The 23,404-nt window shown below is 43.2% G+C and overlaps 2 protein-coding genes across 6 annotated transcripts in view; both read left to right on the forward strand.

Annotated features, from left to right (window-relative positions):
- LOC137252618 (T-complex protein 1 subunit eta-like) overlaps positions 1-3,731 on the forward strand; it is a 54,078-nt gene extending 50,347 nt beyond the window's left edge. For 2 of the 4 annotated variants that reach the window (XR_010953626.1, XR_010953625.1), the window contains 5 exons: positions 828-1,008; positions 1,080-2,271; positions 2,351-2,605; positions 2,660-3,250; positions 3,311-3,540. Coding sequence is in view for 1 of the 4 variants with exons in the window: in XM_067788617.1 (XP_067644718.1) it covers positions 3,390-3,540; positions 3,599-3,696 (249 nt within the window). In the remaining 3 variants the exon portion in view is untranslated. Of the gene's footprint in view, positions 1-827; positions 1,009-1,079; positions 2,272-2,350; positions 2,606-2,659; positions 3,251-3,310; positions 3,541-3,598 lie in introns of those variants that run through there. The other 2 variants (XR_010953628.1, XM_067788617.1) reach the window with 2 other exon arrangements.
- LOC137252615 (protein transport protein Sec24C-like) overlaps positions 1-19,771 on the forward strand; it is a 91,622-nt gene extending 71,851 nt beyond the window's left edge. Inside the window, exons 9-10 of one of the 2 annotated variants that reach the window (XM_067788598.1) lie at positions 18,956-19,322; positions 19,382-19,771. The gene's annotated coding sequence lies outside the window, so the exon portion shown is untranslated. The remainder of the gene's footprint in view (positions 1-18,955; positions 19,323-19,381) is intronic. The other variant, XM_067788602.1, reaches the window with a different exon arrangement.
- Positions 19,772-23,404: the final 3,633 nt, after the last annotated feature.

Genomic DNA, 23,404 nt, shown 5'->3' on the forward strand with positions numbered 1-23,404 from the left:
AATCACTTATTTCTATGCTGTTGGAATGCCATGTGATTCCGATCAGCATATTTACTAGCGTGACAAACGGACGAGTCTGGGAGCCACTCATTTAAGGAAGGTTGGAAAGGACGCGTTTCCAATCCCCCAGTGCTCCCAGCTTAAGGCAACAAAATTTGGAACTTATATTTTTCAATTATATTTCTATTTTAAGCTGTCGGAATGTATTAGTCTCCGATCAACACAGCTAAACATGTTTTTGAGTGTTGGAAAATGAAAATAACGTGTATCCAATTACCCCTCAACATTATTTAGTAAATACGCTGTCGTAATGCATGAAGATTCCGATCAGCACAGCTCAACATATAATGGGAGGTTGAAAAGGACGGGAAACACTTCCCCCCTGCTCCAACTTTTGTTTGGACTTATTTTCGTTACACATTATATAATTTTCTTGTTATATTAATGCTGTCGGAATGCGAGTGATTCCGATCAGCAACAGTAAATATCGGCTGAAAATACCGAATTCCAGCGAAATTAGTTTTTGGAACTGTTTGGAGTTACACGTCTAATTTACTTCGTAACATCAATCAATTGTCCCTTGTTATAGTTTTATGTACTCTATGAATGCAACAGCAAAGTATCTTTGGGTACCCCTGCCATCGGAAGATGCATAGGCATGGTGGAGGTTCAATTGAAGTTATTTTACCAGGTCCTGAATCTAGTTATCTGAAATTTCTCTTGTGCCTTTGGCCTCTCAGAAAAGAGCTAATTGTGGAGCCCTATTTATGGAACACTTTTCTGCTTTTAATCCTTTCTTACTGATATGAGTTTCTTTTTCATTCTAGGTAATTTGATTTTGACGATGTGCGGATAGCAATATCCCAAATATTCCAGCTGTGGCTGTAAGAACATACATTTGCTCAAATTAGAAGAAAACTGCATAGTTGAGCACATCCAGTACCTACGTTTATACAAGGAGGAACACCACACTACTTTCACGGGGATGTAGCCTCCGATCACGTTGTTGTAAGAGCTTATTTTAAATATGTTATTCATAAACACTGATTCTTATATTTTGTTTTGGTTTTTTACTTTAGAGTCAACCGGTTATATAAGCGTATATCAGCTATGCCTGTAACTTAGGCGCCTTCAGATGTAATAGTAACCGCGAACGCGGTTACAGGAGTAGTTCACTACGTGGGGATTACACTAATCAAGGACTTTCAATATCGGAAGATTTTTCAGCACCATAACAACACCAAAAATATGTGCAAGCACCCGAATAAATTGTACAACAAACGTTAACACCACATCAGCAGCCAGCAAGAACAACAACAATTGCAACAAGTTAAAACTTCTAAACAATTAATGACTATTTATGGAAAATTTATCATGAGACAATGCCCAATGTATGAATTTCAATTAAATTCAGCACATTGCTGTAAAAAGCATCTAAACTTTATGCATCGTCTAGAGAAACCAGAACATTTACAATTTAAATATAACGAACGTGGTGCAAAATGTAAATTTTGTGATTTTCAAGCAGCTACACCAAGCTTCAACAAATTATTGGACCATGAGATTTTTCATATGCCCAATAGTTATTATTTAAAATGTAAATTATGCGATTGGAAGACTAAAATACATTCAAGTATGAATTTTCATTTACGAAACAATTGATGTAACAACGAAAAGTTTAGAATTAACTGTTTGTCCATATTGTAATCACAATGGTATTTACGCAAACACTTAATACAGGAACATGAGAAATCAGTGGATGAAAGAACATCTTTTCTGTGTTTAGAATGTGGTGAACAATTTAGAACAAATACAAGTTTACGTGTACATGTTTATGAAATGTTTGCTCATTGTACACCACAAGATTTGAACGGAAAGATCTTGAGGGTATGGTTACACCTATGTGGCATCTACAAGCTATTTATAATGAGCTACGTCTGATCTTACTATACCTACCAAATGGATAAGACTCTGCAAACATACATACCCTGCAAAAATCGTGTGACCAAAAACGCACACAGCCACACGAATTTTTGACAGGGAATGACGATTTGGAATGAAAAATTCTCCAAATGAAATAGCATGTTGACAAATTTAGCTTTGCCACAATGTATCGTGCTCTCTCGCACCTATTATATTCATAGGTATTGTGAAATATGTCATTTTTGTGTGGAAAAAAATGTTCAGCGAGTCCGCCATTTTCCGCGAATTGAGTTGCAGGCCTGTGCTAATTTTGGAGCATTAAATTAAAATTACTTAGCGATGTTGGATGTAAGTGTTTGGAAAGTGAATTTAATATGTATTTATGTTTTGTAGTTGTACAATATTACAAATTCTAATATTTTTCCAGAAAAGAATTGTTGCACTTCGTGCACGTCTCCAACAAATGGAATCAACAACACAATACGCTTCGTTGCCTGGAAATCGAGCACAAATGGAAAACCTCAACGGCCAGGTTATCCTCTACAACAACCAGGTGCACCACGTGGTTACATGGGTCAAATGATGCCACCAACACAACCTGGACAGGCGCCGATGCCCAGTCAGCCACCCAAGCCGGGTTAACCCCCAATACCCGGACACGTCCGGACGTCCTGGTTATAATGTATGCTAATAAAACTAATATATTTAAAAATTTTCTGATGACTATTTTCTTTAGCAACCACCTGCACCTGTTACTGGTAAATATCAACAGCCGCAACAGTATGATCAAGCCCAACGCCGTTATATCCCGATCAGATGCCAAATCCGATAAGCGTTATCACTGAAAATCAAAACAGCGCTGGTGGTGCGTTTATTACTAATGAACACGGTTTATTACCACCGTTAAAAATAAAATAAATGTAAGGCGCGATAACCTCCGAAGAGATCTAAGGCCGAGCTTCTCTTCCAATTTGCGTCGTGTTCCTCTTCATTTTCCTTACAAATTGGCCGGAAGGGACCTACATGTTTTAAGCCAACTCCGAACGGCATCTGCAAGGCAGATGAGTTTTCACTGAGATCTTTTCATGGCAGAAATACACCCGGAGCGCTTGCCAAACACTGCCGAGGGGCGACCCCGCTTAGAAAAATTTTCTTCTAATTGAAAAACCTCATTTCTAAAACTTTGATGTTGCTTTGCCCCGGGAGCGAACCCACGGCATACGGTGTGATAGGCGGAGCACGCTACCATCACACCACGGTGGCCGCCATTGGAGACCACAAAATATGTGGTAGAAGATCAGGGTAACTCCTCGCCACGTTACGTTAGGTATCGATAATCGAAATTAATGTTTTGTTTGGCAATTACATTGATCTTTCTTCTTTGCAGGTCGTATTTGTATTGCATACCTGCAACAGCTGATTTATTAAAAACAAAAGCTTTGGCCATTACACTTACCGTCTCACCAATGGCACGCACAGTTGAGGGTGAATATGAGCTACCCATTGTAAATTTTGGTGAATTGGGTGTAATTAGATGTAATCGTTGCAAGGCTCATATGCAAATTGTAGATGCTGGTCGTCGTTTCCAATGTCTAATGTGTAAAGTAACAAGAGATGGTAAACAAAAATCTTTCACTTTTACTTGTGTTCATTGATCCATATTTTTTTTCAACAGTGCCAACTGCATATTTCCAACATTTGGGCCATACCGGCCAGCGTGTCGATAAATATGAACGTCTTGAACTGGTATTGGGTACAAGAGTATTTGTGTAAAAAATGTTTAGGTACCGATAGCTCTCAAGGTAAACCTCAACCGTGGCAATTCTGAGAGCAGTATTTTGGCAGGCCTGTAGCTTCTTCCAGTGGGTAATTTTTAGGCTTGGCGACCATATGGGTGACGCGTAGCACGTAATCGGCTGGCTAATTGGTTTGTATGTAGTCATGAGCCTTTCTTTATCTTTTCCCGAGGTACTGCCAGCAAGTGATTTGAGGATTTTGTTATGGCTCTGAATTCTCGGAACAATTGCGGCTGCGTGCTCACCAAAATGTAGATCCTGATCAAACGTCACACCCAAGATTTTGGGGTGTAGGACAGTCCGTAGCGTAGAGCCATCGACGTGGATGTTCAAAATGGTCGACATTTGGGACGTCCATGTTGTGAGGACCAAATAAATCCTCATTAATTTGGCCCACACAAAACGACCCCACAACATATTTGACACGACATTAACACAACAAGTGGCCACAAAAGGCTCTAGCAACACGATCAACCAACAAGTCTCAGCAACACAACGAGCGGTCGCAACATTTAACAGCAACACGGCCAACCAACAAATCTCAGCAACACAACGAGCGCTCGCAACATTCAACAGCAACACGGTGACCATGGCAACGCAACCATTTGAGCTAGCAACACCAAATACAACAGCCATAAAAGGAGCGACACAGCAGCACAGCAGTCAGTCAGTACGGAGCTGTGGTCCTGACCAGAGCTACTAGCGAAGTCTATCCCTATTGCAGTTGACCTTCTCTATGCAATAGGAATCCACTTCATAGGAGCGAGTCGTGGAATGGTGATTGCGGTTGACCTTCTCTACGCATCACCCCCAGAGACCAAAGGCCCCGCCACAGTAACGCGCAACGCGACAGGTGACACCCGCTCACCTCCGTCAGTAGAAGTACGCCGGCAGAGGTCGCAACAGAGCGGCAACGCACGTAAACCAGCGCAGAGCGCGGCAGCAAAGCGCAGCAGAGGTCCGCCGACGCACAACGTAACCAGGGTAAGCCAGCGCGAAGCGCGGCAGCAGAGGTACGCCGACAGGGGTCACGTCAACGCGGCGACGCATAGCGCAGCCAGGGTAAGCCAGCGCCAAGCGCGGCGGCAGAGCGCAGCAGAGGTACACCGACAGAGTAATACAAGTAAGCGCCGACGTAGGGCGCAACAGAGCATCGCCTCAGCAATACAAGTAAACGCCGACGTAGGGCGCGACAGAGTATCGCCCAGCAAATACGAGTAGACGCCGACGCAAGGCGTGGCAGAGAATCACCCAGCAACCAGCAATACAAATACACGCCGACGCAAGGCGCAGCAGAGTAATACAAGTAAACGCCGACGTAAGGCGCGTCAAGGCACCGACCCCACATACTAACGGGATCCGTCTAACGGAACACGGCGACAGAGCATCGCCCCAGCAATACAAGTAGACGCCGACGTAAGGCGCGACAGAGCACCGCAGCAGATAGAGACGCCGCCATAAGGCGCGTCAAGGCACCGACGCCACATACTAACGGAATACGGCCGGACCGCTAAGGCCCGCCACCGCAATCAAGGATACCGCAAGATAATCCAAGTGAAATTGAAAATGAAGTATACAAACACGTTTAATTTTATATTATAGAATTTAGAACCAATAAAGAGAGTGAAGTTTTTTATTTTAAATCGATTTGCAAGGTGCCCCTTTAATACAAATTTATTGTAAACGAACCCTGTGCACGGCGAGTATACCCCAGCAAATATCAAAGAAGCAACGGAGCACCAAAAAGCTTCGTTACAATTGGCGCCCGAGCAGGGACCCTGCAAATCGCACAACGTCAGAAGGAACATTCCTGACTAGAAACCTAACCGTAAAATGGCCGACCAGATTGATACCACGTGGTTAGACAACATTTTAAAGGAGCAGCTGATATCCATCGCACAGGAATTGGGTATTGAGCACACAGGCACCACCCGGGAGATCCGAAAGCGCATAGCAGCTCTGGCTTCGAAAGCAAATGTTGACGCGGAAATACAGGAAAAATTGTTTTCCATAGAAGCCGCTTATAAGGGAACTACAGACACGAGTAACTTAAATGAGGTTAAGACACCGATTCCGTCAAACGGAGGGGAAACCATGAACAACACAGATAGACCAGCAGAGCGAGACCAGTTCGCGTTTCCTCCCAGGAACACAGCACCCCCACAAAAGAACTTTTCATCAGGAATAGCAGTACCCACCAACGGCACCTCACAGACACCAATCCCTCCGGCCGCAGAAGGAACCACGACCGGGGGTCAACCACAGCAGAACCCACTGGAATTTCCTCCACGGAATACGCAACGCGCGCAACCGTACTTACCATCAGGGACAAGGGCATCAGCCATAAATTATACGTCTCAGGTAACTCAAGCACCGACCGTTGTGTTCGCACCCATCATCAACCAAGTGCGGAAGTGGTCAGTAAAGTACGACGGTGGACGGGATCCGTTAGCGTTCATCTAGCGGCTAGAGGAGTTAGCCGAAGTGTACGCGCTAAACGTGGATCTCCTACCAAAAACCATGCCAGAGCTACTAGGGGGCACCGCGCTACAATGGTATCGGAATAACAATGCGCACTGGAAAAGGTGGAAAAGCTTCAAACAGGATTTTTTATGTTTCTTCCTGCCAGTCAGGTATTTCGAGCGTCTCGAGGACGACATAAGCCAACGAAGGCAGCATAACAAGGAAAATACAAGGATTACGTGCTAGCTGTACAGAGCTTGATGAGACACGCAGGGTACACCAGCAAACAGCGGCTGGAACAAATCTTTCGTAACAGCCACCCCGATTACCTACTTTATATCCGTCGGAGGGATTTCACCAACCTCGCGGAACTCTTAACCCTTGCTGACGAATTCGAGAGCATACATGAGGGCTATCGACGACCATCAGAGGGACATCGCCGCGAAGTTACGCGACACGTCGTAGGTGACACAACTTTGGTTCCACCACCGCAACCTGTAACCCCATCACCGCCACAACCACCGAACATACCGCACCACTCTCCTCCAGGCAATCAGAGGTTTGACCCCAACAACGTATGTAGGAGATGTGGTGAACAAGGACACTACGCGTATAGATGCCGAAACCCACGGAAAATTTTTTGGTGGGAGTGTGGCCGCAGTGATATACGCACAATCGAATGCTGCCGTCGACGTCAGGGAAACGACAGAGGGCTTCACAAAGAACAAGGCGCAGTGAGCCCAAGGAACCCAGCGTCGAATCGGCAGTAACCATGTACCAAGAGCACGGCCGCCTAGCCGTAGCCAGGCTCGGCGCGGAACCAGCCGAGGCAGTCATCGATACAGGGGCGTCGAGAAGTTTCGTTTCGAGCAGCCTTGCAGAACGTGTGGTAAATTCTGGGAGCGGAGAAATGGTGAGAGTGGCCATCAAAATAACGATGGCAAACGGGACTAGCACCACAATCTTCGACGCCATAAGGACTGAGGTACGCCTCGGAGAAGCGTCACACCACACGGTTTTACACGTCATGCCCGGAGCAATCGACGACATAATACTGGGCCTAGATACATTAGGGGGCATAGGAGCCACCATATCCTGCGGAGGAGGTCACCTCGCGCTATCCAGGCCAGTCACACAGCATACATTGCCATCAGCCGAGCCGACACAGATCACGGGGGAGGTATCGCCACCAGGTGAGAACAGCAATAACATAGATGATAGGATCAACAAGATCAATGGGGCCTACGATGAGGGCGAGGCGGAACGAGTGCACAGTTTTCTGGCAGAAGAACTCCGAAAATTTGAGAGCATGAGTGGGGTGACGACAATAGCCGAGCACAGGATTATCCTGACGGACGACCGCCCTATCAAGCAACGTTACTTCCCACGCAACCCAGCTATGCAGACCACCATCAACAACGAAATTGACGAATTACTTCAGAAAGGATGCATCGAGCCATCCTGTAGCCCACACAGCGCACCAATCGTACTAGCCAAGAAGAAAAACGGGAAGTGGAGGTTATGCGTGGACTATCGGCAGCTTAACGCCCGATCCGTACCCGACGCGTACCCCTTACCCAGAATACAACATATATTGGACAAGCTAAGACGGGCGAAGTATATCAGCAGTTTGGATTTGAAAAATGGCTACTGGCAAATACCACTGGAGCCCCAGAGCCGTCCCTACACAGCTTTCACGGTACCGGGACGCGGGTTATTCCAGTGGCGCGTTATGCCGTTCGGCCTACACTCCGCACCTACAACGTTTCAAAGAGCACTAGATCAGGTTATTGGACCGGAGATGGAACTCTACGCTTTCGCTTACCTCGATGACATTATCATCATAGGATCCACCTTGGAGGAGCACATTCGCAACCTGAAAGAAGTGATGCTACGACTACAGCGCGCCAACCTCAGAATAAATCCGGAGATATGCGAGTTTTTCAAGAAAGAAATTCGATACCTAGGACACGTAGTAAGCGACAGGGGAATTCACACCGACCCCGAGAAAGTTGCAGCCATCAAAGACCTGAAAACACCAACGAACGCGAAAGAGGTGCGTCAATATCTCGGTATAGCATCTTGGTACCGACGATTCGTGCCCGACTTCGCGACGATCAGCCAGCCACTCACAACCCTGCTGAAAAAGGGCAAACACTGGAAGTGCGGAGCCGAACAACAGGAAGCCTTTGAGGTCTTAAAGCAAAAACTAACGGAAGCACCGATACTTGCCTGTCCGGACTTCACCAAGACATTCACCTTGCAAACGGAGGCAAGCAATTTCGGGCTAGGCGCCGTATTGACACAGGATTGGATGGCGGGGAACGCGTGATCGCCTACGCCAGCAGGAAACTCAACAAGGCGGAAACCAACTACTCGCCTACCGAGAAGGAATGCCTCGCGATCATCTGGGGAATACGCAAGGTGAGGCCATACTTGGAAGGGTACCGATTCAGGGTAATCACGGACCATATGTCTCTAAAGTGGCTAAACTCCATCGAAAGCCCCTCCGGCCGTATAGCACGATGGGCCTTGGAACTTCAGCAGCACACCTTCGACATAGAGTACAGGAAAGGAAAGCTGAACCTGGTAGCGGATGCACTATCACGACAGCCACTGGAGACCCTACGACTGGCAACGACAACAGAGCGACCATGCAAGTGGTGGCACAAGCGCGTGAATGAAGTGCGCACTAACCCCGAGAAATATTCTGACTACATGATACAAGATGGACAACTGTACCGCCATATTCCCTGCCGGTCACAAGATGAGGAAGGGGTACCTTGGAAACTTTGTGTACCCACACCACTGCGACAACGAGTATTAGGAGAAAATCACAATATACCAAGCGCTGGACACATGGGCATTCGCCGGACAGTAGCGCGGATTGCCAACCGGTACTACTCGCCCGGCATGTTTCGGGACATCAGTCGATACGTACGACAGTACGAGTCTTGCCAGAAGTACAAGGAAACACAGCAAAAGCCGGCCGGAAAGATGCTCACACAAGTGGCCACGGTATGTGTCGATTTCGTTGGACCACTCCCACGATCCACACACGGGAACACGATGCTACTAGTATTTTTCGACCGCTTCAGCAAATGGGTGGAACTGGTCCCCATTAGGCGTGCGACAGCAGAAGGCCTACGCCGTGCGTTCAGGGAACGCATCCTCGCAAGATTTGGTGCTCCCAAGATACTGATATCGGACAACGGCGTCCAGTTCACCAGCACAATGTGGCAGCGTTACCTCAGGGAAATAGGGATACGACGGAACGGGCGAACAGGACAATCAAGAGAATCATAGCACAACTCACCAGATCACAGCAAAACAGATGGGACGACCGTCTCCCAGACGGCCAACCAACAAATCTCAGCAACACAACGAGCGCTCGTAACATTCAACAGCAACACGGTGACCATGGCAACGCAACCATTTGAGCTAGCAACACCAAACAACAGCCATAAAAGGAGCGACACAGCAGCACAGCAGTCAGTCAGCACGGAGCTGTGGTCCTGGCCAGAGCTACTAGCGAAGTATATCCCTATTGCAGTTGACCTTCTCTATGCAATAAGAATCCACTTCATAGGAGCGAGTCGTGGAATGGTGATTGCGGTTGACCTTCTCTACGCATCACCCCCAGAGACCAAAGACCCCGCCACAGTAACGCGCAACCGCGACAGGTGACACCCGCTCACCTCCGTCAGTAGAAGTACGCCGGCAGAGGCCGCAACAGAGCGGCAACGCACGTAAACCAGCAGTCAGTCAGCACGGAGCTGTGGTCGTGACCAGAGCTACTAGCGAAGTATATCCCTATTGCAGTTGACATTCTCTATGCAATAGGAATCCACTTCATAGGAGCGAGTCGTGGAATGGTGATTGCGGTTGACCTTCTCTACGCATCACCCCCAGCGACCAAAGGCCCCGCCACAGTAACGCGCAACCGCGAAGGTGACACCCACTCACCTCCGTCAGTAGAAATACGCGGGCAGAGGCCGCAACAGAGCGGCAACGAACGTAAACCAGCGCAGAGCGCGGCAGCAAAGCGCAGCAGAGGTCCGCCGACGCACAACGTAACCAGGGTAAGCCAGCGCGAAGCGCGGCAGCAGAGGTACGCCGACAGAGGTCACGTCAACGCGGCGACGCATAGCGCAGCCAGGGTAAGCCAGCGCCAAGCGCGGCGGCAAAGCGCAGCAGAGGTACACCGACAGAGTAATACAAGTAAGCGCCGACGTAGGGCGCGACAGAGCATCGCCCCAGCAATACAAGTAAACGCCGACGTAGGGGCGACAGAGTATCGCCCAGCAAATACGAGTAGACGCCGACGCAAGGCGTGGCAGAGAATCACCCAGCAACCAGCAATACAAATAGACGCCGACGCAAGGCGCAGCAGAGTAATACAAGTAAACGCCGACGTAAGGCGCTTCAAGGCACCGACCCCACATACTAACGGGATCCGTCTAACGGAACACGGCGACAGAGCATCGCCTCAGCAATACAAGTAGACGCCGACGTAAGGTGCGACAGAGCACCGCAGCAGAGAGAGACGCCGCCATAAGGCGCGTCAAGGCACCGACGCCACATACTAACGGGACCCAGTTAACGAAGTACGGCCGGACCGCTAAGGCCCGCAACCGCAATCAAGGATACCGCAAGATAATCCAAGTGAAATTGAAAATGAAGTATACAAACACGTTTTATTTTATATTATCTAATTTAGAACCAATAAAGAGAGTGAAGTTTATTATATTAAATCGATTTGCAAGGTGCCCTTTAATACAAATTTATTGTAAACGAACCCTGGGCACGGCGAGTATACCCCAGCAAATATCAAAGAAGCAACGGGGCACGAAAAAGCTTCGTTACAATGTTGTAAATAAGGTCGCGGAAGATTTAGTCGGTGATAATGCCACGTTTCGCGAGGCGAAAAAACTGGAGAGATCAGGGAGGTAGCCGTTTATTTTATTGCATAGCTCATCGATCTGTGGGCCTGGGCCTGGTGCCATTACTGTGCAGTCATCGGCGTAGGAAACGATTGTGACTCCTTCCGGTGGTGAAGGTAGCTTAGATATGTAGAAATTAAACAAAAGTGGGGATAGGACACCACCCTGAGGCACCCCTTGTTTAATTCTCCTTGGTTTTGATGTTTCGTTTCTAAATTGCACCGATGCCTGCCGACCACCCAGATAATTTGCGGTCCACCTTTTAAGACATGGGGGAAGGGAAGACCCTTCCAGGTCTTGCAGTAACGAGCCATGGTTGACCGTATCAAAAGCTTTTGATAGGTCTAGCGCTACGAGTACTGTTCTATGGTGGGGGTTTTGATTTAAACCGCAATTTATCTGGGTGCTAATGGCATTTAGCGCGGAGGTAGTGCTATGGAGTTTTCTGAAGCCATGCTGATGAGAGGCTAGCTGCAAATTTGCTTGGAAATAAGGGAGCAAAATGGCTTCGAGCGTCTTTGCTACTGGCGATAGGAGAGATACCGACATTTTGTATGTCGGGGTTGATTGTGGATAGGTAAGAGTTTAACCTGTTACAGTATCCAGAACGAAGTTCAGCTAGAGTGACTCGCTTTTCCCTGGGGAGTATGCGGTCCTCTTCCGCAAGTTTTGGGTACTGCTCTGGATTCACCGGGCAATTCCTAGCATAAAGGTCCGACGCCTGTTTGTGGAATTCACTGAGGACCTGCTTGCGTTTTTTTGCTTCATACGGCTGAGTTCTCAGGTGCCGTATTTCCTCATAATGCTTACGGAGATGACTCTTTAAGCCCCTAAGCGGTGTTGGATCAACAATCAGATGTCTGTTGGGATGCCCAGGTTTCTGGGTATTCTACAGAAACTGTTTGGTTAGCATTTCATTTCTTTCCCTTATTGGGAGTTTTCTCGCTTCATTGTGCAGGTGGTGTTCCGAGGACATAAGAAGGCAGCCCGTAGCGGTTTTGGGGGCAGCATTTAGGCAGGTCTGTATTTTCTTCCAGTGAGTAACCTTTGGGCTTGGCGACCATATCGGAGACGCGTACCATGCAAACGTCTATTTATATTTACCCCAAGTACTGCCGATTTATCGAATTATATTAAATATTTGTTACAGCTCTGGATTTTCGTTACAATTGCTAGTGCATGCTCTCCAAAATGTAGATCCTGATCGAAAGTGACACCCAAGATTTTAGGGTGCAAGACAGTCGGTAGGGTAATGTTATATGGTCGACATGCGACGGCGGGATGATTGGGTTGGTGACAATATCAGGTTTCGCGAGGCGACAAAACTGGAGAGACTTGGGGAGATAGCTGTTTATTTTATTACAAAGTTCATCGTTGTAGGAAACAATAGCATAGGCGTAGAAGTAAGTGGTGGTAAAGGTAGCTATTGATATGTAGAAGTTAAACAGAAGTTTGAATATGAGTTTTTTTAAGTTATTGCAAAAAAGTGTTTGTATTTTTAATATATTACCAGGTACCTTCGTACATGTTTCTAAGAATGAAGAATAAAACCTATTCAAACTCAATTTTCACCAGGACAAAACCGCTGAGACTTCGCTATACTTTAACACAAATACTTTACCCTATTTTAGCACAACTATCATACTTTGATTAAATTAACTTTATTAAATTTTATAAAATGTTTCTTCCTCTACAGTTCCATTTCCTAATTGGATGGTAAATATGGATTTCGCATTTTCTCAATCAATAACTGTGACAAGGTGGAAGAAATCTATGCGCGTAAATCGCAACATATTATCTTGGTCGAGCGTTTCTTCAATAGCTCTCTAGTTGTGATGGTGACAGCAGAGAAACCCAACTGTTTACAAATGTTACACATCAAAAAGAATCAAAATATCTGCCATTGCATCTACGGCTCAAATACCCACAGTATATGAATGAATCGAACGCACCCAATTGTCTGCCTAACGGATAGTATACATATTCATCAAATCGAAAATATTGCACCAAACGAACTGGGTCTGAATACTGAAACAGTACACATATTCAAAATCGATGAGAAGGCTGTGATGATGGTATAGGGTGAGTTGTTGAATAACATACGAAAACCACTTTAACCCATCTAAATATTTGTATTGCAGCTAAAGCTTTACAAACAGCAAAAATTTCTGGCGCCAAGCAATTGGAAAAGGCAGTGAAGCATTCATCACACTGTACGGATGGTGCAAAGTTAGAAACTGCTGTTGTAACTGCTGCCACCGACACTACGGTCATCTCTACTTCGCCGAGTAGCGGCTCGTCCGACTATCTATCGAAGACAGTATAATCATATCTTTTGCCAACACAGGTTAGCGATGTGCTTGCACAGGAAAAGATTTCAATTGGAAAACGAAACCCAATTAAGCGAGTTTATGTTATTATTAAAGTACTTCTTTTTTATATGAACTGTATTAATATAAGTTCCAATTTCATGTACATATATAATAATTTTGAATAATAAATATTGAAAATCCAATTTTTTTGGTTCATATTTTAATCATACCCTGCAAAAATCGTGTGAGCAAAAACGCACACAGACACACTAATTTTTGACAGGGGTGATGATTTGGAATGAAAAATTCTCCAAATGTAATAGCATGTTGACAAATTTAGCTTTCCCACAATGTATCGTGCTCTCTCGCACCTATTATTTTTATAGGGATAGCAAAATACGTCATTTTTGCGTGCAAAAAATCCGCCATTTCTAATTCAGCAGAGACAGCAAAACATTTGGTGGTCGAAAATTTATCCAATTTTGAGAGTTTTAAATGGAATATCTCCGGAAAGATTTAAAATTAAGAGGGAGTTCTCCAGATCACATATATATATATTTTAAAGTGCGCAAACTTATAATTTAAAAGTTACTTGGTGTTAAAATTTGCAAATTTCTATACAAATTTTATATGTGTATACGTATATATATGTGGCAGCACAGCTTTGTAATGTCATCAATAAAATATATGTATATATATATATATATATGTGCATGTTGCTACAAAACCGCGATTGATTTAATAAAAACATTTATAATAAGTGAAAACAATGCAAAAATGAAATGTGAAATATACAAAAATGCAATTTAAGTTTATCGTTGCCAATTTATATAGATATGTATGTGGATTAAGGTTTTGAAAGATGTGTAAATTGTAATTTAAAGTGCTATAGAAATTTGCTAAATTTGCAAAATTTAACAACAAATAACTTTTAAATTATAAGTTTGCACACTTTAAAATATATATATTTGTGATCGGGAGAACTCCCTCTTTCATTTGATACCAAGTTTTACCCCGAACTCGGGGGGTGCTATTCTAAAAATTTCCCAAAGTCTTTAATATACAATGATTTTTGCTGTTTATTTCGACAAAAATTTTTGATTTGATTTTTGTGCTCATCGAAAGAATTCACAATTATATAGCCCCATGCCGCGAATTATGATAAAAGGTGGTGTGGGGAGAAACACTGAGGTAAGCATTTGACGCGATTCGTTACTCTTGGCCATTTATTAACTAAATTGATAATTTTCAGGATGAAATCCTCAAAGCAGCTGTAATGAAATATGGCAAAAACGGGTGGTCACGTATTGCATCACTGCTGCACCGCAAATCTGCCAAGCAATGTAAGGCACGCTGGTAAGAATGGCTTGATCCTAGCATAAACAAGACAGAATGGTCACGGGGGGAGGATGAAAAGTTTTTGCATTTTGTTGGTGGTGAACGTTTCAACATTTTCCAAGGTTTGGCATTAATTTCATTTTTATAGTTTATAATTATTTAAACGTTGCGTTTATACTAGAACAAATAAATTGATTTTACGTGGCAGTGTTGAAAAATTTTTGGAAGAAACTGAGCTTCGTTACATGATGCTATAATACTTGTGCGGCGTACAATTAAACATGATCCTGCTGTTGCTGGTAAGTCAAAATACAAATTGAAAAAAAAATCTTAGGGTAGGGAGGGATGGCCTGAAGGTTTAATGTGGCCACATAAATCGTTGCCGAGATGGTCGGGCTGGCACTTTAATGGTGCTGTGTTACCTGAGCGTACCGGATCTGTATCCGGCTAAAGGACCATCACATCGATAACACTCCCCAAAGCCTTCGGGGAGCAACCTTATCGCTACAAAAACAACAACAACATTGTGTCCAAATCCCAAAAAAAAAACTATAAAATTTGTGTCAGTGAAATGATAATTATTGCTTTTGGTTGTTAGTTTTGAGGCATCGTCATCGAGTTCCTTCTGATCGTATATGCCGGTTCTTTTGCATTCTTTTACATGCATAAAATGCCGTTGAAGCCTTCCTCACCCTCTCCTCCACGTTGAGCTTCCATGGTGCAAGGTTTCTCCCGTAGGGTCGCCCCTCCTAACTTAGGCCTGGTCCAATTAGGGACCTTGTACCTCTTTGTAAACAAGACCATATGCAACGTCATCTGCGTAAACCGTAAGTTTTTCTGGTCCCTCGTAGAATCCCCTAAGCAGTTGGTTAATGACCAGCGTCCACAGCAGAGGTGATAGCACCCCTCCCTGCGGAGGACCCCTGTCCTCTAATTTCGTGGCTGCGTACAATCCCCATTGCGATGTAATCTTACTGCAGTTTAACATGCAGTCGATCCATCTGGGTAAGGCTGAATGTACTTTAACGTAATTAAGACCATCAATAATCGCCCATTTAGAAAGCCCCGGCAATGCTTAAGAAGACTTCTAGAGCATATTCCTTATATTCCAGGGCTTTTTCTATGCTTATTACCACCCTATGCAATGCGGTGTCTACTGACTTGCCTTTGGTGTACGCCTGTTGTGTTGTGGAGAGCAGCTTTTCATCCACGTTGGACTTTATGTACACATCTATCAGCCTCTCAAAGGTTTTGAGCAGAAATGATGTCAAGCTATTGGGTCTATAATCTTTGGGATACACGTGACCGATCTTCCCCGCCTTTGGTAGGAAAGCTACACGAGCAGTTCTCCAAGAGTGCGGTACATGACTCAGTTTATGCACCCATCGAATATTATTTTAAGCCATCCCACGACCGCCCTACTTGAAACTTGTAGCATTGCCGGACATGTACCATCTGAGCCCGGCGATTTCACCACCACTACGAGATCCTCAGTAGTGTAATTAGGCAGCATATATGAATGCAGCTGTTTCCTTACCATTACTACAGCTCGCACCCGTCCTTCCGTTTGCGCATAGTAAACGCCAAATCCGCGCGCGCTAAGTCCAGAAACCTTTCCTCCCGATGGAAGCCACGGCTCCTGGATCAGCGCGTTAGGAGGAGGAGTTCGCTCGACGCCACTTTACTGTGTTGGAGGTTTATCTGTAGGACTCGCAGCACCAATGGGCTGCTTGTCCCCCTCCAGCACCTTCATCGTGATGTCGTCGTCCTCCCCTAGCCCTTTTGGTTTAGAGTGTTCGAAGCCCCCTTCAGCCTCTTGTACCTGTTGTGCCGGGTGTTCCTCTGTGCGACTCACAGCACCATGTGGCTGTTGGTCCCCTTCTAACACATTCGGGGTGACGTGGGCTACCTCCACCTATCTTTTTTCCCTTAGGCTTTTGAGGTCCTTTTCGACTTCGCCCACTTCCAGCGTATTAGGATTTTTATCCTCGGGAGTTCTTTTCCTAAGTCGCATATAAATTTTGCCTGTACCAAAGGACATTTTTCCAAGCTGCGTGTAAAATATATCATCCGCCTGCTTGTTTACTTGGAAGATGTAGAACTGAGCTTCCTCCGTAGGCCGAGATACAGTTACCTTCCAATCCTGTGTCGGTATGTTCGGATTCTGATTCTGCAGAAGACGCAGTGTATCCTCCGACTTCATCACGCATGGTATCCATACCTTAACTTTTGGTACCTTGGGGATTTGCGCTTTATCCACCATCTCAAAACGCGCGTTCGTGCCCTGTCTTTGGAGGTTTGGAACCACTTCCTCCAGCCACCGCAAGCTCGCGATGTTGTCGCACGCTATCATCTTCATACCATTATACCATCCCACGAATCAAAGGTTGGAAGGAGCTTACTTGGTTATTCCTGCATCATCTTAAGCATTAAGCTAATAAGCTCCTTTTCTACAGATCTCCACCTTTCACTAGTCATCTGTTGGAAAGGACTGCTACGATCAACCAGCGCCACAGTCAGTGATTGATTTGCCACATCACTCATCTTCTCGGGAAAAGCCGGCATCTTAGTGTTATTTCTCTTTGGCACCTCCGAAAAAGCCGGAGTCTTAGCTCCCTCTAGCACCTCCGAGAAAGTCGGAGTCTTAGCGATATCTCCCTTTGGCTTATCTCCTACTTCCATAGTTGGAACATCCCTCTGACTCGCATCCTTCGAGGTAGTTGCTCCCTCGCTATTGGGGCCCATCTGTCATACAGCTTTGGGCCTACTTGTCTTGTCTATAGGACTGCCCTGCGTCACGGGGTCTGGGACTGGGCCCTTTCTGCCTCTTGAAAGCAGGCCTGTCGCCTTCCGCCGAACGTTGCCTTTTCATTCTGCCATTCGACGCTTCTTCCTCCTCATACCGGTTGCAGAACCGAGGGTTTCTCGCAGCAAACCTTTTGAACTGCCTTCGACCTACTTCTACCGCCTCATGAACCCATGCCAAGCGCTCAATCTCCTCTTCTGTTGGGTCCACCACTGCCCCCAAGCGTTGTACAATTCTTAGTACTGCACGGTACTTCGAGAGAGCTCTTTTCTCCGTACCCTTCTCCACTCTTCTACTCCTTTTTCATTTGTGTGCTTCTCCAACACGGAGTTCATTGAATTACCACTACTCTCGCTCCACGAGTCCGACGCATCGCTTAATGCGTATTTGTCGTCCTTGGCTTGCGGCTCAGTCCTCTTATCATCGTCCTTATGAAAATTAGGTAATGAGTCGTTCACCTTGGTCGTACGACCACCAGCCCGACAAGGGTGGCTCAGCAGTCCAGTATTATATACGGGGAAAGAACCGTCAGCCACTGCAGCGCCCCTTACTGTGGTAATGCCATCAATACTTCCCTAGGTGGTCCGGTATCGGGAAGGCTCCGTTCGAATACAGCCGAATTTATCCCCTGGCTACAAATCGTCCAATAGGCACGGTCCGCATAACACCATGGATTAAGGGGTTGGCAGTTCTTGGTCACCGACATCCCGCCGCCCTCCTATGAGGCGAAACGGCGTAGATGCCAGTCCTAAACAGCTCCTCCTCATAGTCGGGCGCTATGGAGATCGGCTAAGCCCTCACACCAACGACGATTTTCGTTACAATTGCTAGTGCATGCTCTCCAAGATGTAGATCCTGATCGAAAGTCACACCCAAAATTTTAGGGTGTAAGACAGTCGGTAGGGTAATGCCATATGGTCGACATTTGGCGCGGTCATGTTTTAAATAAGATCACCGATGATTTGGTTGGTGAAAATATCAGGTTTCTCGAGGCGACAAAACTGGAGAGATTGGGGAGATAGCTGTTTATTTTATTACAAAGCTCATCGATATAGGAAACAATAGCATAGGCGTAGAAGCAATAGTGACTCCTGGTGGTAAAGGTAGCTATTGATATGTAGAAGTTAAGCAGAAGTTTGAATATGAGTTTTTTTAAGTTATAGCAAAAAAAGCGTTGAGGATTTTTAATATCTTACCAGGTACCTTCGTACATGTTTCCAAGAATGAAGAATAAAACCTATTCAAACTCAATTTTCACCAGGACAAAGCCGCTGAGACTTCGCTATACTATAATATACAATGCGTTACCCCATTTTAGCACAACTATCATTTTTTGATTTTATTAAATTTTATAAAATGTTTATTCCTCTACAGTTCTATTTCGGTATTGGATGGTAAATATGGCTTTCGCATTTTCTCCATCAATAGTTGTGAAAAGGTGGAAGAAATCTATGCGTGTAAATCTCACATATTATCTTGGTCGAGCGTTTCTTCAATAGCTCTCTAGTGGTGATGGTGAGAGCAGAGAAACCCAACTGTTTACAAATGTTACACTTCAAAAAGAATCAAAATATCTGCCATTGCGTCTACGGCTCAAATACCCACAGAATATGAATTATCTGCCTAACGGATAGTATACATATTCATCAAATCGAAAATATTGCACCAAACGAACTGGGTCTGAATACTGAAACAGTACACATATTCAAAATCGATGAGGAGGCTGTGATGATGGTATAGGGTGAGTTGTTGAATAACATACGAAAACCACTTTAACCCATCTATATATTTGCATTACAGCTAAAGCTTTACAAACAGCAAAAATTGCTGGCGCCAAGCAATCGGAAAAAGCAGTGAAGCATTCATCACACTGTACGGATGGTGTAAAGTTAGAAACTGCTGTTGTAACAGCTGCCACCGACACAACGGTCATCTCTACTTCGCCGAGTAGCGGCTCGTCCGACTATCTATCGAAGACAGTATAATGATATCTTTTGCCAACACAGGTTAGCGATGTGCTTGCACAGGAAAAGATTTCAATTGGAAAACAAAAACCAATTAAGAGAGTTTATTTATTATTAAAGTATTTACTTTTCTTTATATCAACAGTATTAATTTAAGTTGCAATATCACGTACATATATAATAAGGGATGTGATACGATTGCTGTCGGAATTAGACTTGAAACCAATCAATACTTCTGCTAAGGATTGCAGAATTATTGCTTTAATAATTATTTTAAAAATATTTTTATTTGCCTTCAAATATTATAATTTATTAAATTTTAATGAGCTCGAGGCAGTTTAAAAAATTGAAACACAGTTTATATTTTTATATTTCAATTTTATTTGGTCGATATTTCGACCCCATTCTGAGATCATCCTCAGGAAACAATTGAATATGTTTTACCGACTGAAATATAAAAATATAAACTGTGTTTCAATTTTTTAAACTGCCTCGAGCTCATTAAAATTTAATAAATTAATAATTATATTTAGAACAATAATAAGTCTGATTTAATTACAAGTCGTACATTTTTAAGTTCATCAATTACGACAGCAATCGGATTCCACGACACCTTTGAATATTCTTGATCTGAAAAAAGAGTAAACCTTATCAGAATTTCTACTAAGCTTTAAGTTGTAGATTATTCAAATAATTGGAGTTTTTTCTAAAGCTTAAAATTATTTTCTGCTCGCTTAGAAAAGATTTCAATTGGAAAACAAAAACCAATTAAGAGAGTTTATGTTATTATTAAAGTACTTACTTTTCTTTAAATCAATTGTATTAATTTAAGTTGCAATATCACGTACATATGTATATAATAAGGGATGTGATACGATTGCTGTCGGAATTAGATTTGAAACCAATCAATACTCCTGCTATGGGTTGCAGAATTATTGCTTGAATGATTAGAACAATAATAAGTCCGACTCAATTACTAGTCGTACATTTTTAAGTTCATCAAGTACGACAGCAATCGGATTCCACGACACCTTTGAATATTCTTGATCTGAAAAAAAAAGAGTAAATCTAATCTGAATTTCTAATTAGCTTTAAGTTGTAGATTTAAATTGATTCAAATAATTGGAGTTTTTTCTAAAGCTTAAAATTATTTTCTGTTCGCTTGGAAAAGAATTCAATTGGAAAACGAAAACCAATTAAGCGAGTTTATTTATTATTAAAATACTTTTCTTTATATGAACTGTATTAATTTAAGTTACAATTTCATGTGCATATATAATAAGGGATGTCGTGATACGATTGATGTTGGAATTAGATTTGAAACCAATCAATATTTCTGCTAAGGGTTGCAGAATTATTGCTGGAATGATTAGATTTAGAACAATAATAAGTCTGACTCAATTACTAGTCCTACATTTTTAAATTCATATTCTACTTTACTTTATTACTTTCAAATTCAATTACGACAGCAATCGGATTCCACGACACCTTTGAATATTCTTGATCTGAAAAAAAAAGAGTAAATCTAATCTGAATTTCTAATTAGCTTTTAGTAGTAGATTTAAATTGATTCAAATTATTGGAGTTTTTTCTAAAGCTTAAAATTATTTTCTGTTCGCTTGGAAAAGATTTCAATTGGAAAACGAAAACCAATCAAGCGAGTTTATTTATTATTAAAATACTTTTCTTTATATGAACTGTATTAATTTAAGTTACAATTTCATGTGCATATATAATAAGGGATGTCGTGATACGATTGCTGTCGGAATTAGATTTGAAACCAATCAATACTCCTGCTAAGGGTTGCAGAACTATTGCTTGAATGATTAGATTTAGAACAATAATATGTCTGACTCAATTAATAGTCGTACATTTTTAAGTTCTTCAATTACGACAGCAATCGGATCCACGACACCTTTGAATATTCTTGATCTGAATTTCTACTAAGCTTTAAGTTGTAGATTATTCAAATAATTGGAGTTTTTTCTAAAGCTTAATATTATTTTTTTGCTCGCTTAGAAGAGATTTCAATTGGAAAACAAAAACCAATTAAGCGAGTTTATTTATTATTAAAGTTCTTCTGTTTTATATGAACTGGATTAATATAAGTTCCAATTTCATGTACATATATAATAATATTGAAAATAGTAAATATTGAAAATTCAATTTTTTTGGCTCATATTTTATTCATATGGCTGCTCCAGGTAAAGTAAATCTGCAGGTAAAATTCACGTTATATGGCGGTTATATAAATGGTAAAACCGCAGTAAAATTGATTGTCAAATGACTCGAAAATGTAGAGTGAAATGACAGAAAACTGACCGCCATTTGACGAGCATTGTGACGTGTGTGAGCAGCACAGTACTATGCTCACATCCTATTGGTGGGAGCGGAATGCACGATCACATTAATAGGAACGAAACGGAAAATTTGGTCACAAAACCTAATCCGCCCTTGCAAAAATGACTATGAATATAACCGCTGCAGAAAGTCACAATGACCGTAAAATGCCTAGTAAAATGACGTGGAGCGTTTTTGCAGGGTATGGCTGCTCCAGGTAAAGTAAATCTGCAGGTAAAATTCATGTTATATGGCGGTTATATAAATGGTAAAACCGCAGTAAAATTGATTGTCAAATGACTCGAAAATGTAGAGTGAAATGACGGAGAATATGACCGCCACGGCGGCCACCGTGGTGTGATGGTAGCGTGCTCCGCCAACCACACCGGAGGCCCTGGGTTCAAACCCCGGGCAAAGCAACATCAAAAATTTTAGAAATAAGGGTTTTCAATTAGAAGAAATTTATTCTAAGCGGGGTCGCCCTTCGGCAGTGTTTGGCAAGCGCTCCGGGTGTATTTCTGCCATGAAAAGCTCTCAGTGAAAACTCATCTGCCTTGCAGATGCCGTTCGGAGTCGGCATAAAATCATGTAGGTCCCGTCCGGCCAATTTGTAGGGAAAATCAAGAGGAGCACGACGCAAATTGGAAGAGAAGCTCGGCCTTAGATCTCTTCGGAGGTTATCGCGCCTTACATTTATTTTTTTTTTATGACCGCCATTTGACGAGCATTGTTACGTGTGTGAGCAGCGCAGTACTATGCTCACATCCTATAGGTGGGAGCGGAATGCATGATCACATTAATAGGAACGAAACGGAAAATTTGGTCACAAAACCTAATCACGCCATGCAAATGTGACTATGAATATAACCGCTGGGAAAAATCACAATGACCGTAAAATGACTAGTCAAATGACGTGGAGCGTTTTTGCAGGGTAATGAAGTAACTTAAAAATGTAAATAACATCGAGCGAGAAGGAATGTCGAAAACACAACAGGTAAGAGCGAGAAAGCGAGTCACGTACACTATTTTGAGAGAGCGCATGCGTTATACTAGGTACAAACACACACCAAATTGGCAATTTATACTGTTTGAGCAATTTATTACGCAATTTGTCATATAATAAATTGTATAATAAATTGCCAATTTAAAAAAAAATGGCGTAAAACATTGTTTCAAACTGCAAATGCAACACTGTAAAGTGTGTTTATTGAGTATATTTAAACGTCAGTTACGCATGGCTAAACTATATGGTTGGCTCATTTCATCAGCTGATTTTATGTCTTTCATTTCACTGGAGTAGGGATTGTCAAAAGAAGATGGCAAAATCAAAATGAAACCAAAACATTGAACACATTTTCTTACAAAACACAAAAATTTCAAAGTTTTATGTTTTCATTCCATTCCATTCACCTAATACCAACACGCACATTTTGACAGTCTCAACAAAGATATTTTGTTACTGTAGAGATGAGCCAACCAGCTACCAAATTACTATTGTGTAAGCTAAATAGAGTTTTAT

The sequence above is a fragment of the Eurosta solidaginis genome, chromosome 5 (assembly GCF_040869045.1).
Source record: "Eurosta solidaginis isolate ZX-2024a chromosome 5, ASM4086904v1, whole genome shotgun sequence".
NCBI classification, from domain to species: Eukaryota; Metazoa; Arthropoda; class Insecta; order Diptera; family Tephritidae; genus Eurosta; species Eurosta solidaginis.